Consider the following 18,069-nt stretch of genomic DNA (forward strand, 5'->3'; position numbering starts at 1 on the left):
GCCTTGACCAGTGGGCTAAGGGGAATAAGGTACAACCAATATATATATATTTTTAAATTAATTAATTAGTTATTTTTTAGTTTTGTTTAGGCAATTGGGGTTAAGTGACTTGTCCAGGGTCGTGTCTAGTGACTAAGGCTGGATTTGAACGCAGGTCCTCCTGAATCCAGGGCCAGTGCTCTATCCACTGCACCACCTAGCTGCCCCAGGTACAACCAATATTAAAAAGGGTAGTCAAGGAGGCTGTGTATCAGGGAAGAGCCAGGTTTCAGTAATAGCTAGAAGATGGAAGGAGTGGAAGAGGAAAAGATGTGGGATGAAAGGAAGTTTGTTGCCTATGGAACAGGCATTCTAGAAGGCATAGTGGAAAAAAAAGTATGGTGTTTGGTTGGAATTTTGGGAAGTTTAAGGGGGATGGGAATAAGAAATCAAGTGGTGCAAGATGGAGAATGGGGTCTGGATAATGGCCTACTAGGGTTTCAAGTCACTGGGAAGGGTAGAGTATGACTGGTACATAAAAGTATAAAAATATAATAAAACTGCATTAATTTGATGCTGATTAGTTTATATTCTCCTTTAGCAAAGTTTCATAGACAATGATAATGAGGAGAGGGGGCAGGCAAGGAAGCAGATTATTTCATGGGAAATGGAATTGAAAGGATTTTATATACAATTTCAAGCACCAAAAAACACTTTAAAATCAGCCACTTCTGAATTATTGTTCAGAACTACTGTTATGCCAAATATAGATCACTGTTTTTGGTTTTTGGGGGGACAAAGAGAGTTAAATCACTTGCCCAGGGTCACACAGGTGTCAAGTGTCTGAGGCCGGATTTGAACTCAGGTTCTCCTGAATCCAGGGCTGGTGCTTTATCTACTATACTACCTAGCTGCCCCCCCCCCCCATGATCATTCTTTTTTATTCAAAACAAGTTGCCTCAGGATATTTATTTGGTAACATACAAGCAAAATAGAATTACTCTATTTTCATTATTACATGCATTTGAAACAATAAAAATACATGTCTGTTAATACTGTTTATGATCCATACTTGACCTCCCCAATTAGTCCAAATTGCTGAGCTTTTATGGTATATGATAAATTAATACTCTTCATTCTTATTGGTAAGTGGATTCTCTGCCCCTAAATCTAAATGCTGACTCTTCCATTCCCACTTCCCCAACCCTCTCCCTACTTCCAGCTCTCCTAGCTCACTTAGTACAATATATTTCCTATTTCTGATAGGCAACAAATAAAGAGCACATAGTATTACAAAAGAGCATACGGGCTCAAGTGCTGTAGAAGCACATGCATAAGCTCAGTGGATCAGCTGAGAACATTCCTGATCTTAAGTGGGAGTCACTCGATTCTGGAACAGTTCATGTCTCTGACATGTGGTTAGTCTATATATAGTTTGAAAAGAAAGCCCTAAGGTTCTCCTTAGAACAAAATTCTCTGGGATATTTTAAAACATTTTTAAAGAGAAAAATCAATGAATACCATAGGCACTATGGAAAAGGCTACTGGATTCATTCAGGAACAAAAAATGAAAACATACTCTAGAAAACACAGGTCTCATAGGCTCTCAAATGGGCAACATCTTAGATTTCCAAAAACAAATACACCAAAAATATAGTATCCAAAATGTATGACGATAAAAAAACCAGTACTATAAATATGAAACGGCTGAACTTTAAGAGAAAAGCACCAAACCAATATGATTATCTAAAAATTCTAAGTCTTTAATTAAGGGTAAATAAAAGGTTAACAAAACAGATCTATACTTACTTATCATCCCTTTCTAGACATTTGACTAGAATTGGTAAAATCCCAGATTTTATTAAGTCATCAATCGGTGGATTTCTGTCACTGGATAATAGTTTTCTAGAAAAAGAAATGAGAGAATTGTCACAAAGATCAAATTCTGAACCAAAAGATACTGGGAATATAAATTTCTTAATTTCATAGCTATGCCCTTACACATAAACAACTCCCTCTTGGGAAAAATTAGTTTTACCTTGCAGCCTGGACAGCACTCAACTGGACCACTGGGTTATCACTTGTGGCATTCTGTAATACCAAATGTAAAGTTCAGAAATCCAGAAAGCATTAAATACAAACTTTTAAAATGAAAATGTTAAATCAACAACATACCTGCAATATAGCTTCTAGTGTTACATTTTGCTTAAAAAGAAAGAGAAACAATTCAGCAAAAAGTTTTGCAAAAGTATAATCACATATATAGTCTATAGTCTAATAATCTGAGCTAATAATAATAGCTAATAGTCTGAGGTAAATGGACCCAAATTTTCTTTGTAAAACTGGTCTGAGTTATTGTTAAAAGATTTTCTTTAAAAATTGCTACAGAAACAATATTCAACTTACTGCTTTAAAATCAGCATCAACATCAGAATCTTCTAAGCTTTCTTCTTGAGGAACATTTCTTTTTTTCAATAAATGTTCATCTCTTTTGTTCTGAAAGGCAAATGGTAAGTAACTGGTTAACAAGTAGTGAAAGACAATATTGATAATTATGACATATCAATCATGAATCTTGTTTTTTTAAATGAAAAATTAATTTAAATTAAGATTTTGTACCTCAGTTTTAACAGTTGAGCAGCTGAAAATCAAATATAGTTGTTTCTATCCAAGATTAATTTGATTCAATTGTGTAGTTTGAACGGAAAAAGTTATGCCTTGTATTCTGCCAGTAAACGTGTAACAAACCAAGCAAAATGAGAAACCTCAATATAAAGCATATAGTATTTATTATATTATTTAATTATAATAATATTTACTTAGAAATTGTTCATGTTGCTATTTTAATCAAGTCAAAAATTGAAAATTAAAACTGGTTTGGATAAAAGGCTTTAACCCTTCTATTTTAATCCTATGCGCAAGCAAACATCTTTAAAAAACGACACTTATATACCCTGGTCATTGCAACATTAACAGTTTCCTCTTATATCAGTGTACACTGCTTTATTTCAAAGTACTCATCAAATGAGTTGTTCTGAAATAATTACTTTAATGTTAAAGCACCTTGCGAACTGTTTATAGCTATTAAGTCCAAATATACCTTAGGCACAATACTACATTGATCATGATACTAGCTACTTTCAAAATGGTTTCTATGGGAATCGTCTAGCTGCTTAGTATATATTCCATTTAAAAAGAAAGTTAAGTAAAAATTGCTGTACTGGGCTAATTAGATCTATGGTCCATTTAACCAAATATTCTATCTTTAATGGTGGTAACTGGTTCTATTCTTACCTAATGTCAATCTCAAAAAATTAAGAAGGTACCTGTCAATACCTCAGATTTGCTTCATAAATTAGAAGTTCATTACCTACTTGAGCATCTAAACATTCTTAATCTCTTCAATTACAATTCTGGCAATTATAAATTATTTCAATGGCGATATCACTTCTGCTTATCTCCACTGATCTTTAGTTTCCATTAAGCTTCCTGGACTTTGTCATATCAATATATCTTCTTAATATACAACACTATATACTTCCAGAGCCATATTCCTGTGATGAGTCTCATCCCACTAAGTCTCAGTGAAATATAATGGGTCAAATTTGTCTCCCTGTGTTAGCATTGTTGGGCTTATCTTGCTTGTTATGATATATATCTTTTGAAACATTTAATGCCATGGTTTTTATTGCTTGTTCATTTCTTGAATTTTATGTCCTCTGAAATTCTCCCTTTTTTAGCTGCTAAATTTTCTACATTGTATGAATTCTTTATGGTATTTATCTTTGTGTATGTACACAAATATTTTTTTTTCCTGTTTCTCCCTGATTCCTGGTTTAAACATCATAAAAAAATAACTCAAAGGACAACATTCTATAAGGCATCCAGTATGACAGAGTTTCAATCAATTGCCCCTAAATGCATTGCCTTGCACTTGCCTACAAGGAAGTTCATCAACTCCTTTACTACCTGTTCAACATGGTATGTCACTGGTATTGACTATAAACCAAATACTTCCTATATACAAGGCAGCATGTTTCATTGGGAAGAACACTGGGCTTAGTGGCAGAGTTTGAATCCTGGATCTGTTTACTTGCTATCTTGTATGATCTGAGCAGGTCATTTACCTCACTGAGTTTCTTCATCTAAAATGAGGGAGTTGGATTAGATGAACTCTAAGGTTCCCTTCCAGCTCTAATTCCATGTTCTAATGAGCCTAAGACTAGTAATCTTAGCATAGATATTTGGGGAAACCCAGTTTACAGATAAGGAGTATCTTGGGAGCTAAGGCCAGAGGAGTAAACCTAAGGAACATAATGAAGATATGGGGGGGGGGGGAGGGGGGGTTTACACTGGGGAAAAGTGAAGGACAAAAGAAAGAATAGAACCACTTCTTTGGGTGACTAGAATGATAACCAATAATGGAGAGAAGATAGAGCTTCCTGACTTTTAATTTGTTTTTACTTTTTCACCAAGGAGAACAATGTTTGGACTACAAAGGATAGAAAAAATTACTCTCAGAGAATTGATACCCAAGATAAGTAGAAAATGTGTCCTTGATGAGTTCAAGTCACCAAGTTATACTGCATACTTTCTTATCCTGATAGCTGATCAGTGGCCAAGTCCTATTGTTTCCCTCTTTGTAACATCTCTCATATATGCCCCCCCCCCTCCAATGCCATCACCCTGGTGCAGACCCTGATCGTTCCATGCCTGCACTATTACAATAGCCTGCTGCTCAGTCCCCTTGCCTCAAAGTCTCGCCCCACTCCAATCTATCTTCTGCACTCAACTGTCAAAACTGTTCTGCCTAAAACCCTGGTCTATTTCGTGTACGTTTTAACCTCTTATTTTGTATATTCATTTGGTAATTATTTACTGTTAAGCTTATAATTTGGTTTGTGGACACCTGTTAAAATGGTAATCACTAAGCAACAGCATTCTTATCAAGAAAAGGATATGGTAAAAGAACAACTTTGTTGGGGGAGAGCAATGAGATTATAAAGAAAAGATAAATTCCACTGATAAGATTTCGGGCCAAGATTTTGACAAAGAATGAAGGAGCTGTGTGGTACATACAGTGGAGAAAGTACAAAGCTTGGAGTCAGGAAGCCCTGAGTTCAAATTCACTCTCATCCATTTACTACCTCTGTGACTCTGGGCAAGTCACATAACCACTCTGTGCCTCAGTTTCCTCATCTGTAAAATGGGATAACAACAGGTTATTGTGGGGATCGAATAACTTATTACATATAAACAAACCTTGAAGTGCTTTATAAATGCTAACCATTGTTATTAAATTTCTCGTGCTATCCTTATTAGACAAGATGAAGAGATTTGGACTGTTAACAGTAAAGTCAGGTTAATCAACAACTAATTGAATGAGCATACCTGAGTTCTTTAATGGAGTATCCTAGAGAAATTGTCTTGGCCCTGTTTTGGTCAACATTTTAAAAGAAATTGAATAAAGGCACAGGTGCCAGGTTTATTAAGAGTACATAAGGGGGCAGCTAGGTGGCACAGTGGATAGCGCACCAGCCCTGGAGTCAGGATTACCTGAGTTCAAATCTGGCCTCAGACACAATACTTATTAGCTGTGTGACCCTGGGTAAGTCACTTAACCCCAATTGCCTCACTAAAAACAAAAAACAAGAATACATAAGGCATAAAAGAAAACAGGGGCAAATAAAGCAAGACAAAACTCAACTGGGATAAATGTAAAATAATACAGTTGGGATTGGAAAATTTGGTGCACAAATATAGGATAGGAGAAGTGTGGCTGTCACAATTTGTGGCCAAAATGCTACCCTACACTACATTAGAAGACAAAAAAACAAAAAAACAAAAACCAAAAAGGGGGCAGCTAGGTGGTGCAGTGGATAGAGCACCGGCCCTGGATTCAGGAGGACCTGAGTTCAAATCTGGCCTCGGACACTTAACACTTACTAGCTGTGTGACCCTGGGCAAGTCACTTAACCCCAACTGCCTCACCAAAAAAAAGAAGACGACATATAATGCCTATACTCTACTCTGATCATATTAAATATAGCACACTATTTTCAATTTTGGGCACCCCAGTTGGAAGGGCATTTGGATTACTAGGAAGGTGAGAGGCTTGGAGAACATGCAATCAAGAGAATAATTTAAAGAACTGGGAATCTTCATAAAAAACTTAGATGGGATGAGGGGCAGCTAGGTGGCCAGTGGATAAAACACCAGCCCTGGATTCAGGAGGACCTGAGTTCAAATTCAGCCTCAGACACTTGACACTGACTAGCTGTGTGACCCTGGGCAAGCCATTTAACCCTCACTGCCCCCCCCCCAAAATCCCTCAAGGAACTCATTTTAAAAAAATAATAATTTTAAAAGACTTAGGAGGGAACAGGATGACTGTTCTCATGTATTTGCAAAGGGAGGAGGAAACTTGTTTGGACCTAAGAGGGAAGAACGGTGAGGCATGGGTGTGAGTTTCAGAAAGGCCTATTTTTGATTGTTTTAACAAAAAGCTTCCTAACCTAAAGTGGAACAGGCTGTCTAAAGAGGTAATGGAGCCCCCATTTGTTAGGTTCTTCAAGACAATGCCAGATCAACACCTCTCAGTAATATTATTAAGACAATAACTGTTCAGATAACTCAACTAAGTAATATATATGAAGTTTCTTCTAATTCTGAAAGCCTTTGATCCTCCTACATCTTTATGTTCTTGAGTATGCATTTTGCATTGCTACTAAAAATAGCTTTCTCTCTTAAAAACATCTTACAAGATAATCTATGTATTGTGTTTTAGGCTATGTAACATCTAGTTTGCACCTAATTTGCAACATTTAGTAGATTTCCTCTTATTTTCCTTGGCCGGGCAATTTTTTGAAAGAAGCTTTTGTCAAAAATCCATGCAATGTTTATTACTTTCCCCCCTTTGTTTTGAGCACCTGGTCTTCTTTATCCTTGGCACACATCTATCCTGGGCTTCTACTAAGGCATTAAAAAGTGCATCCTTCTTCACTTGTGCATCAAAAGGTTCCTGGAAATTGTCATAAAGCATATTTTCTTTTTTTGTTTGTTTTGTTTTGTTTTGTTTTTGTTGGGCAATGAGGGTTAAGTGACTTGCCCAGGGTCACACAGCTAGTGTCAAGTGTCTGAGGGCGGATTTGAACTCAGGTCCTCCTGAATCCAGGGCCGGTGCTTTATCCACTGCGCCACCTAGCTGCCCCCCATAAAGCATATTTTCTTAAGACAGATCCTAATTTTCCATAAGAACAATGATATAGTTGGGGTTTCATTTGTAATAAAGGGCTTGGCATCAAATAAAATCAAAGCTATGACTAGAAATGTCATTAAAACAAATATACAGTGACATATCTCTACAATCATTTAAAATAAAAAAACCCACTCAACTGTATCATTATTTTGACCTAAAACTAATACTGTTAGAAGAAACATAAATAGTTACTCAACAGTAATTTGGAAAGGCTTTTGGGAAATGATTTGGACATATTGACTTGGAAAACCTCAAATTAACATTATATATGTTGTATTTTTATTTATTCTGTTAAATATTTCTCAAACACATCTTAATCCAGTTCTAGCCATGCTGGTAAGTTTGACATCTCTTATTTGGATGGCCAAGGTCTCTTAAAAAAAATCTGTTCAAGGAAGTTTGAACATTCTTTTTCTCTTGATGAATTTCCCTGTAGCAGTAGAGACATTCAAAATCATTCTACTGGCCTTAGAGCACTGATAAAAGTGGTAGGTATAAATGAAGGGTTTTTATTGCTGCTGATAATAGCATTATTCCTCCCACTAAGAAGCATTTTTAAAATTAGGGCTAATCCAAGTCCCCTTCAGCCTCATTTATCCAAAGTTTCAACTGCAGTTGTCCAGTATCAGACCAAAACAATTGTCACCAGGAAACATTTAAAAAAGCCATCAAGTTACTCATCTTTCACTGCTATAGGCAGCTCGGCCACTGTAGTTTCCCCCCAGTCTTGTGTACTTTCCAAAGAAGGCTTAGCAAAAAACTATATTCATTCAGGGTGTTTCTGCTCTATAACCTCTCCAAAAATCCCCCCAAATCTCTAAAAACAGCATTCAGAAATGTTATTCCTTCTCTCTGGTGCACCAAAACTCTCTCTACAAAATAAAATGAAGTAGGAAGATTTCAGTAGATAAAAAATGTCTTAGAAAGTAGCTTAGAAGCAGAAAGCTACAAATAACTATCAAGAAGTCTTCTGGTACATGATACTTTGTCAACAAGCTATCTATGCACTTCAAACTTCATGGGAAGCCAAAAAAACAATTACTAAGTCATTAGCAGACTTTTATAAAGGTGCTTCAAAGCATCTCTCCTTAGCAAATTGCTAAGAAAGTCATAAAATAAACAAGATCACACCCTCACTGTATAAACAGCCTAGGTCTGCATAGAACAAGCAAGATAAGGGTCTTAATTATGAAGAGGGAATTAATAAAACAGAGAAAAATGGGTATTAGCTTTACTTCAGGAATTTTTTTAAATGTTTCCTTTATTCAGATTTAGCTGTATTTATATAGTTAATCCCCTCTCCTGTCAGAATGTTTAATTTAATGATAATGTGACTTCAGTGATTCACTGAGAGATAAAGTCTTGTTAAATACTCAAGAACAAATACAAAGTTCCTTTCCTTATGGATTTCAAAATGACCAGTTCTAGAAAGCAGAAATTTGTCCTACATCAAAATCTCATCTCCCTTTTTCACCACAATCAAATGTTCTGTCAATCTATATTTAGACAACTGATGTCTGCCATTATTTCTACCTGGCCTCATTCCATTTTTTAGATTCCCCACTGGCAGTTAATATTTTTTGCTGAGATCATTAAACTGATGAGCAGGCATCTCCCTATTGTACTTCTAAGTAGAAAAATTTCAGATTCCATACTTACTTCACGATCCAGTAAGATTCTGAACTTACTGCTTATGTTAGTACTCTCCAAACCTCCCAAGGTCCCTCCGGACCCTCCCCTTTCAGCTGAGAATCTGGGCTCATGTTACACTGAAAAAGCTGAGGTCATTGGTTGAACGCTCCTTTTTCCCTGCTCATCTCATCATTCAAATGTCTTCCCCCACGGTTTCCTCCTTCATACCAGTCTCAAAAAGACAAGGCAAAATCTTACACATGCATTAAGTGGTCCATTCCAGCCTGTCTTTTCCAAAAGATTGTTCTTTCTCTATCATCCCTACTATCTCTTCTATCTCTCCCAGTTTACTGGTTGCCTCCCTGCCTCCTACAAAAAAGCCCAAGCCTCTTTTGCCCTCAAAAACTCACTTATTCCCTTCTACTGTCCTATATCTCTATTGCTTTTTGTGGCAAAACTCCTCGAAAAGGCCACTTATGGTAGGTACCCTTCACGTCCTCTTTTTTTTAACTCTCTTCAGCCTGGCTTTCAACCTCATTGTTTAATTGAAACTACACCCTCCAAAGTTACCAATGATCTCTCTCTCTCTCTCTCTCTTTTTTTTTTTTTAGTGAGGCAATTGGGGTTAAGTGACTTGCCCAGGGTCAGACAGCTAGTTAAGTATTAAGTGTCTGAGGCCGGATTTGAACTCAGGTACTCCTGACTCCAGGGCCAGTGCTCTATCCACTACACCATCTAGCTGCCCCTACCAATGATCTCTTAATTGCATTGTTTTTCAGTTGTTTTCAACTCTTCATGACCCCATTTGGGGTTTTCTTGGCAAAGATACTGGAGTGGTTTGCCATTTCCTTCTCCAGCTCATTTTACAGATGGAGAAACTGAGGCAAACAGGGTTAAGTGACTTGCCCAGGGTCACACAGCTAGTTAAGTAAGTGTCTGATATCTGAGGTCACTCAGAAGATGAGTCTTGCTGACTTCAGGCCCAGCACTTCATACAATGCACCATCTAGCTTCCTAATCCCAATTTTAATGACCAAATTCAATGACCCTTTTCCAAGTCTGATCCTTCTTGGACCTCTTTGTAGCTCTTAAAACTCACTCTCTTCTCTCTAGGCTTTCATAACACTACTATCTCCTGGTTCTCCTATCTGTTAGACCACTCCTTAGAGTCTCCCTTTTGCTAGTTCTTCATCCAAGTCATATCTACTAATCATGTGTTCCACAGATTTCTTTACTGGACAATTCCTCTTTTTCCTTTCTTTTTTGTTTGGTGATCTTATCAGCACCCATGGATCCAATTATTTCCATGTCAAAGATTCTCAAATCTATTAATCAAGCCCTAACTTCTCTCCTGACATCCAGTCTCCTCTCCAATAGCCTACTGGACATCTTGAACTACATGTTCTGTAGACATCTTATCCACATATGCAAAACTGAACTACTTCCCCTCTTCCTAACTGCCCTATTATTGCTGAAGTTACCACCGTCTTCCTGGACAACCAGGATTGCAACCTATGTGTCATCCTTGACCCTCTGCAGTCTCATCGTCAATATATAATCTGTTGCCAAGGTCTGTTCATTTAACCTTTGTAACATCTCTCACGTATACCACCTTCTTTCATCCGATAGCACTACCACACTGGTACAGGGCTTCATCACCTCATTCCTGTACCACTATAATAGCTTGTGGCTGGTGTCCCAGCCACAAGCCTCTCCTCATTCCAGACCGTCCTGAATTCAAACACAAAAGCAATTTCCCTAAAGAGCAGGTCTAACCAAGTCACTCCCTACTCAATAAACTCCAGTGGCTCCCTATCACCTCCAGTACCACATATGAAATCCTCTTTTTGACTTTCAAACTCCTTCATTACCTGGTCCCTTCCTACCGTTCCAGGTTTCTCACAACTTACTCCCCCTCCAACTACTCTGTCATCCAGTGACAACGATCTAACCTACTTGATGTTCCTCAAACAGGACACTACATCTACTGATGCCATCTAGGGCCCAAAAGGTAGAGAGATGGAAAATTATCAGGGTATAGGAAAGCTTATATATTAAAAGTACCAAATTTTATCTGAAGACCAGTAAGGCAAAAAGCTATGAAACTTTTGAGATTCAGAGATAATTCTATGGGTAAATTAAAGCCATAGTCTAATAATGATGGAATGTTATCAATGGCCAAATGAAAGTCAAACTGATTCTTTCGATGGTTCTCTTCTCTTCTGAAGGACAATAAGGAAGACCTAATTCTCATAGTTCATTGGAATTCTTAAGCTATAAATACTGCCATACAAAACAGAGGTAAAACATTAGTCATACAGTACTCAATAAACATCACTAAACTGAAATGACTTTCCCAACTGCAACAAGAATATCACTTACATTTCTCACATATGCTCTAACTCTACAACCTGCTGTTACTTGAAAAACTTCATCAGAAAAATAAAACAGAAAGGCCAATGTCTCCAGAATATCTGAGCAAATATATAGACTTTGCTTCTTTACACATAAAAAAAGAAACAGAATTTAAAAAAATGTTTTATTTTTAAAAGTTTTGGGAGAAACACTGTCTTTGTGTTCAGGTTACCTCTTTAGAAAAGTTTAATAATGGAATAACAATCTAGTTTTAGTTGGTTTCTTAAGGCTTCTCTCTCTATTCATTTAGCAGGATTATAGAAAACCATTCTAGTTAATGAGGCTAAATGCTTAGTGAATCACTAAGAGCCCATTAATGTAAACACATCATTCAGAGATAATATCTGTTAGAAGTATATATAAACTCATGTTTATATAGGACAAGGGACTTTAAAATACCCTGTGAACTAGGATATCTGAGCAAATACTATTATTCCTGTTTTACAGAGGAGGAAACTGAGGCTCAGAAAAATCAAGTGCCTTGCTCATGGTCATAAAGCCTGTAAATGTCAGAACCAAGGCTCAAATCCATACTTTCTGACTCCAAGCCCAGTATTCTTTCTCCTGCATCATATTCTCAATATTACTATCTTTCCCAATTTCTATTTCTCAATTTCCAAAGGGTTGACAAAATCAAATCTTTACTTCTTCTAAAAGTGAGAAGTATCAAGAAGGTAAATGAAAATGGATTGTTAAGAATGGAACAGTTCTAAATAAGGAGTCCAGAGATATATGGGAAGAGATATAAAAAGTACATATTTTAATTAACAATAAGAACATACTCTCAGTACGTATTTTAATTAACAATAAGAACACACTCTCAAATAGAACTGGTTAAAAAATTTTGTCACCTCATGTAGTAACTGATAGATTTTCTTTCATTATGATGAAAATAAATTTCAGAAATCCTCTATTAGAAAGTCAGCAGCAAAAAGATAATTAATAAAATGATGTGAACACAGTAGACACAAAATCACTGTTGAATCAAATAGAATGTTGAAGGTTCAGAGATACATCCATTTTTGCTTTTATTTTGTAACATTACAGTTTCAGAAGGAGCTCTGCATGATGAGGAATAAAGACTAGTTTTCAAAAGAGCATATAACTCAGATTAAGCATAATTTTAGCATTAGAAAAGAAAATTACCACATGAGTAACAAAATCATAAACCCCATACCTTACGGAGTTCAATTGTTACTTCATTTCGGTGTCTTCTCATAGTCTAAAAAGACAAATAAAAAAGATATATAAATATCTAAAACTAAAAGATCGATAAAGTTTACAATGCTGTGTGTAATTTTTTTCAACCATTAAAATACTTATAAAAATTAAATAAAAGTAAAATATTTTTAAATTATCATGGCATGTCAATCTTTCCATTCAAACATTAAAGATACAACATTATAGGTTCTGTAGAAATTACTGAAAAGGAAAAGTTCATACCTACTAGTACGAAGAAAGAGAAATATTTTGCATTGAAAATAGAAAACAAAATTCTTCAAAATATTAGGGGTTGAAAAATGCAGTTTTTCTGAAATATTCTCTTACCTCCCCTTATACACTGCATATACAGTCTTTAAATTCTGCTCTATCGGGGTGGCTAGGTGGCGCAGTGGATAAAGCAGCGGCCCTGGATTCAGGAGTACCTGAGTTCAAATCCGGCTTCAGACACTTGACACTTAACTAGCTGTGTGACCCTGGGCAAGTCACTTAACCCCCATTGCCCCACAAAAAAAAAAAAAATAAAATAAAATAAAAAAATGTTTGTAACATTTAAATTTTTGTTATTATGTGTATATATATGTGTGTGTATATATATATCTATATCTATATGTATATGTATAGAGATATATAGATATAACCTATATCAGATTACCTGCTGTCTAGGGGAGGGGGGAGGGAGAAAAATCTGAAATTGTAAAGCATGTATAAACAAAAGTTGAGAACTATCTTTACATGTAACGGAAAAAATAAAATATCTCATAAATTCTGCTCTATCTTCTAGTGTCTGTCCTTCTATTCTAGTCTTTTCTACTGCTTGTTATCAATGTATATTTCCTTTCTACTCTTCTCTGATTAACCTCTAAGTTACATAACATAAGAAATACCTGATTTCTCAACTACTCTTTAAAAAATATACCTTTAAAATAGTACAAACTTGTAAATCTCAATAAAGCATAATATCACTTACTGTTGGGAACAGCAACTAACCTAAACCAGATGTAGTACAGAGAAGTCCGTTTCAGAGACAACTCTGAAGGCACTAAGGTATCAATTCTCAAAAGTGTTTTCCTCAAGTGTGAGGAAACTTTTAGATTTCATTCTTCCCCCTAAAAAAAGTGACATCAGAACAATTACTAACTACTCACCCATATGCCTTCCTTTCCACCTATATGTTTATGAGAATAAGCTAAAGATATGTCCAGGGTTTACTGAAGATATTAGAATGGAACTTGTAGGTTTTTATTCCATCTCTATCACCACACTACTGACTAAAGGATATAAGAAATACAATCAATCAATAAGTATAAATTAAGCATTTATTTTGTGCCATGTAATATACTAAGATCTGGAGATAGGAAAAATAGTCCTATCCTCAAGAAGTTTAACATTCTTTTTTTTTTTTTGGTGAGGCAATTGGGGTTAAGTGACTTGCCCAGGGTCACACAGCTAGTAAGTGTTAAGTGTCTGAGGCCGGATTCGAACCCAGGTCCTCCTGACTCCAGGGCCGGTGCTCTATCCACTGCTCCACCTAGCTGCCCCAAGAAGTTTAACATTCTAATAAATGAGAAAATATCAATCAGTACATATGCAATGATTACAGAATAGACAGAAGGTGGCTTTAGAGGGGATGGCACTAACAGCTGGGCATTTCCCAATAAAGGTTTCCTGGAGGAGGTGGTACTTGATTTGAATCTTAAAAGAAACCAGGGATTCTAAGATTCAGCAGCTGGGAGACAGAGCATTCTGGGCATGAGGAATAGCCAGTGGCAAAGGCACAGAGATGAGAGATGGTGTGTTATGTTTGATCAATAGCAAATAGACCACTATCACTAAATTTTCTCTGCTCTCAAGGAGTTCATGGTCTAATGGGGAGACAATATGCAAACAAATATGCACAAATTGTATATATGCATAGGTGTGCATGTATGTATGTATGTATGTGTGGTATGATAAATTGGAAGAACGTAAGAGAGGGCAGTAAAATTCCAGAGGATTAGGAAAGGCTTCCTACAGCACATGTGTGAAGTTTGAAGAAAGCCAGGGAAGTCAGGAATAAGAGATAATGAGAGAGAATTCCAGTAAAAATGTAGAAAAGTTGATAAATGAAATGTCTTGTTTAAGGAACTGCAAGGAAGAGTGTTACTGGATTGTAGACTATGTGGAAGGGAGTAAATCGTAAAAAACTGAAAAGGTAGGAGGGGCCAGATTATGAAGGGCTTTGAACACCAAACAGGGTATTTTATATTTGAGCATGAAGTTGTCTCAGGTGGCACGAACAACTATAGGCTTCCAGGTTTTGGTGAGTTAATTATGGAAAACCCTAAATTCCTTTGAACTAGCTTAATTGAAAACCGTCTGGGGATTGCATAGGTTAAGTTTAGAGTTAAGAGTATTTAGCTGTATTTCTTTGTTCCTATTTCCTTGTCTTTGATTTTTATTAGTTTCACCTTTGTTGTTTAATTAATTCACAAGTAATAAAATCTGATCCTTCTGTGAATTAAAGCTGTAAGGCTCCTTTCTTATTGGTCTGAGAGAAATATCTAAAAAGGGCAGTTCAGAAGGGAGGGTGAACCTAAAAGGTCCCTCATTATTTCCAGGACCCCAATATTAAGGTGAGTCACCCAAATAACGCTCTGTATACCAAATTTTGGCCATTACAAAGTCACTGGAGTTTATTCCAAGGTGGGAGAGGGTGATTTGATCAAACCATCTTTTAAGGAAAAACAATTCGACAGCTGAATGGAGCATAGATTAAATACAATCTAAGAACTAGGGATTTTTCATACCCTCAGATCTCTTTTCTACTAGTCTATTACCATCACTGCAGAAGTGAAAGGAGGCCACAAGGGTTTAAGGACCATCTGGCATTTTTTTGTTATTCTTTTTAAATTTTTTTAATGTAATAAACATTTTTATTTATAGTTTTGGGTTAAAATTTTTATCCCTCCTTCCCTCCCTCTCCTCCCCTCCATGAGGTGGCAATCAATCGGATATGGGTTATACATGTATGATTATGTAAAACATTACCATATTTGTCATCTTGTACAAGAAAATTTGACTAAAAAAAAAATGAAAAATAGCATGCTTCAACCTGTTCCATCAATATCAGTTCTTTCTTTGGAGGTAGTTTCATCAATAAACCCTTTGGGACTATCTTGGATCACTGTTTTGTTGAGAATAGTCAAGTCTTTCACAGTTCATCATCAAACAATACTGCTATCTGTGCACAATGTTCTCTTGGTTCTGCTCACTTTACTATACATCAGTTCATACAAGTCTTTCCAGGCCTTTCTGAAGTCATCCTGCTTGTCATTTCTTATAGCACAATAATATTCCATCACCTTCATATACCAAAGTTTGTTTAGCCATTCCCCAATTGATGGGCATTCCTTTGATTTCCAATTCTTAGCCACCACAAAAAGAGCTGCTATAAATATTTTTGTATAAAGTTATTTTTCTCTTTTTGGGGATGTCTTTGGGATATAAACCTAGCAGTGGTATTGCTGGATCAAAGGGTATGCACAGTTCTACAGCAACTTTGAGCAGTTCTGCTCTCCAGAATAGTTGGATTTTTTCACAACTCCACCAACAGTGGATTAGTGTCCCAGCTTTCCCACATCCCCTCCAACATCCAATATTTTCCATTTGTTATATTTACCACACTGATAGGTGTGAGGTGGTGCCTCAAAATTGTTTTAATTTGCATTTCTCTGATCAAGTGATTTAGAGCATTTTCATATGATTATAGCTTTGATTCCTTTGTCTGAAAATTGCCTGTTCATATCCTTTGACCAAAATTTATCAATTGGGGAATGACTTGTATTTTTATAAATTTGACTCAGTTCTCTATATATTTGAGAAATGAGGCCCTTACGAGAGATACTTGTTTCAAAAATTCTTTCCCAGTTTTCTGCTTCCCTTGCAATCTCCATTACATTAATTTTTTTGTGCAAAAGCCTTTTAATTTTATATAATCAAAAATTATCTATTTTACAGTTTGTTTTACTCTCTTTATCTTCTTTGGTCCTAAATTCTTCCTCTGCCCATAAATCTGACAGATAAACAATTCCATATTCTCTCTTTTTTTTTTGGTGGGGCAATGAGGGTTAAGTGACTTACCCAGGGTCACACAGCTAGTAAGTGTCAGGTGTCTGAGGCTGGATTTGAACTCAGGTCCTCCTGAGCCCAGGGCCAAGTGCTTTATCTACTGTACCACCTAGCTGCCCGCTCTATATTCTCTTAATTTGCTTATGGTATCGTCTTTTATGTGTAAATCATGTACCCAGTTTGACCTTACTTTAGTATAAGGTGTGAGATGTTGGTCTATACCTAGTTTCTGCCATACAATTTTCCAGTTTCCCCAGCAGTTTTTGTTAAATGAGTTTATGTTCCAAAAGTTTGGATCTTTGGGTTTATCATATACTAGATTATTATAGTCATTTATTAGTGTAATTTCTATCTATTCCATTCCACTGATCAATCTCTCTATTTCTTAGCCAGTACCGGAGTGTTTTGAAAATGAACACTTTAAGCTCCCTTTGTGGTGGCAAAGCATTGGGAATGGAGGGAATGCTCATCAATCGGGGAATGGCTGAACAAGTTGTGGTATATGAATATAATAGAATACTACTGTGCTGTTAAGAAATGATGAGAAAAAAAAAAAAAGGGGGGCAGCTAGGTGGCACAGTGGATAGAGCACCGGCCCTGGAGTCAGGAGTACCTGAGTTCAAATCCGGCCTTAGACACTTAACACTTACTAGCTGTGTGACCCTGGGCAAGTCACTTGACCCCAATTGCCTCACTAAAAAAAAAAACAAAAACAAAAAAAAAGAAATGATGAGAAGGCAGATTTCAGAAAAACCTGGAAAGATTTAAGTGGAATGATGCTGAGTGAAGTGAGCAGAACCAGGAGAACGTTGTAGACAGTAACAGAAACATTGTGAGATGATCAACTATGATATACTTGACTCTTCTCAGCAATGCAGTGATCTAAGACAAGTCCAAAGGACTAATGTTGGAAAATGTTCTCCACATTCAGAGAAAAGAACTGTGGATTCTGAATGCAGACTGAACTTGAGGTTTTTCCCTTTTGTTTTGATTCTTCTTTCACAACATGACTAATGCAGAATTTTTTTTTTAAATAGAAAAAGATAATTACTGCTTTATAATAGTTTGAGATCTGATACTGCTAGAGCACCTTCTTTTGTAATTTTTTTCACTGATTCCCATTATATACTTGAATTTTTTTCCAGATGAATTATTATTTTTTTCTAGCTCTATAAAATATTTTTTTATAGTTTGATTGGTATAGCACTAAATAAATTAACTTAGTAGCAATGTCATTTTTATTATATTGGTTCTGCCTACCCATGATCAATTAATATTCTTCCAATTGTTTAGATCTGACTTTTATTTCTGGGAAAAGTGTTTTGTAGTTCCGGTTCACGTAGTTGTTGTGTTTGTCTTGGCAGGTAGACTCCCAAGTATTTTATATTAGCTACAGTTATTTTATTTTGTTGTTTTTTTTAAAGTGAGGCAACTGGGATTAAGTGACTTGCCCA

At 36.2% G+C, this 18,069-nt stretch overlaps 1 protein-coding gene across 1 annotated transcript in view; it reads right to left on the bottom strand.

Annotated features, from left to right (window-relative positions):
* The window catches only part of KPNA3 (karyopherin subunit alpha 3), a 102,284-nt gene that overhangs the window by 37,847 nt on the left and 46,368 nt on the right, over positions 1–18,069 (bottom strand). The window contains exons 2-6 of the mRNA XM_043994742.1: positions 12,462–12,506; positions 2,386–2,475; positions 2,155–2,184; positions 2,018–2,070; positions 1,789–1,884 (exon numbers count right to left, since the gene is read on the bottom strand). Of these exons, the coding sequence (XP_043850677.1) occupies positions 1,789–1,884; positions 2,018–2,070; positions 2,155–2,184; positions 2,386–2,475; positions 12,462–12,506 (314 nt within the window). The remainder of the gene's footprint in view (positions 1–1,788; positions 1,885–2,017; positions 2,071–2,154; positions 2,185–2,385; positions 2,476–12,461; positions 12,507–18,069) is intronic.

This window comes from Dromiciops gliroides, chromosome 3 (assembly GCF_019393635.1).
Source record: "Dromiciops gliroides isolate mDroGli1 chromosome 3, mDroGli1.pri, whole genome shotgun sequence".
Classification (NCBI taxonomy): Eukaryota; Metazoa; Chordata; class Mammalia; order Microbiotheria; family Microbiotheriidae; genus Dromiciops; species Dromiciops gliroides.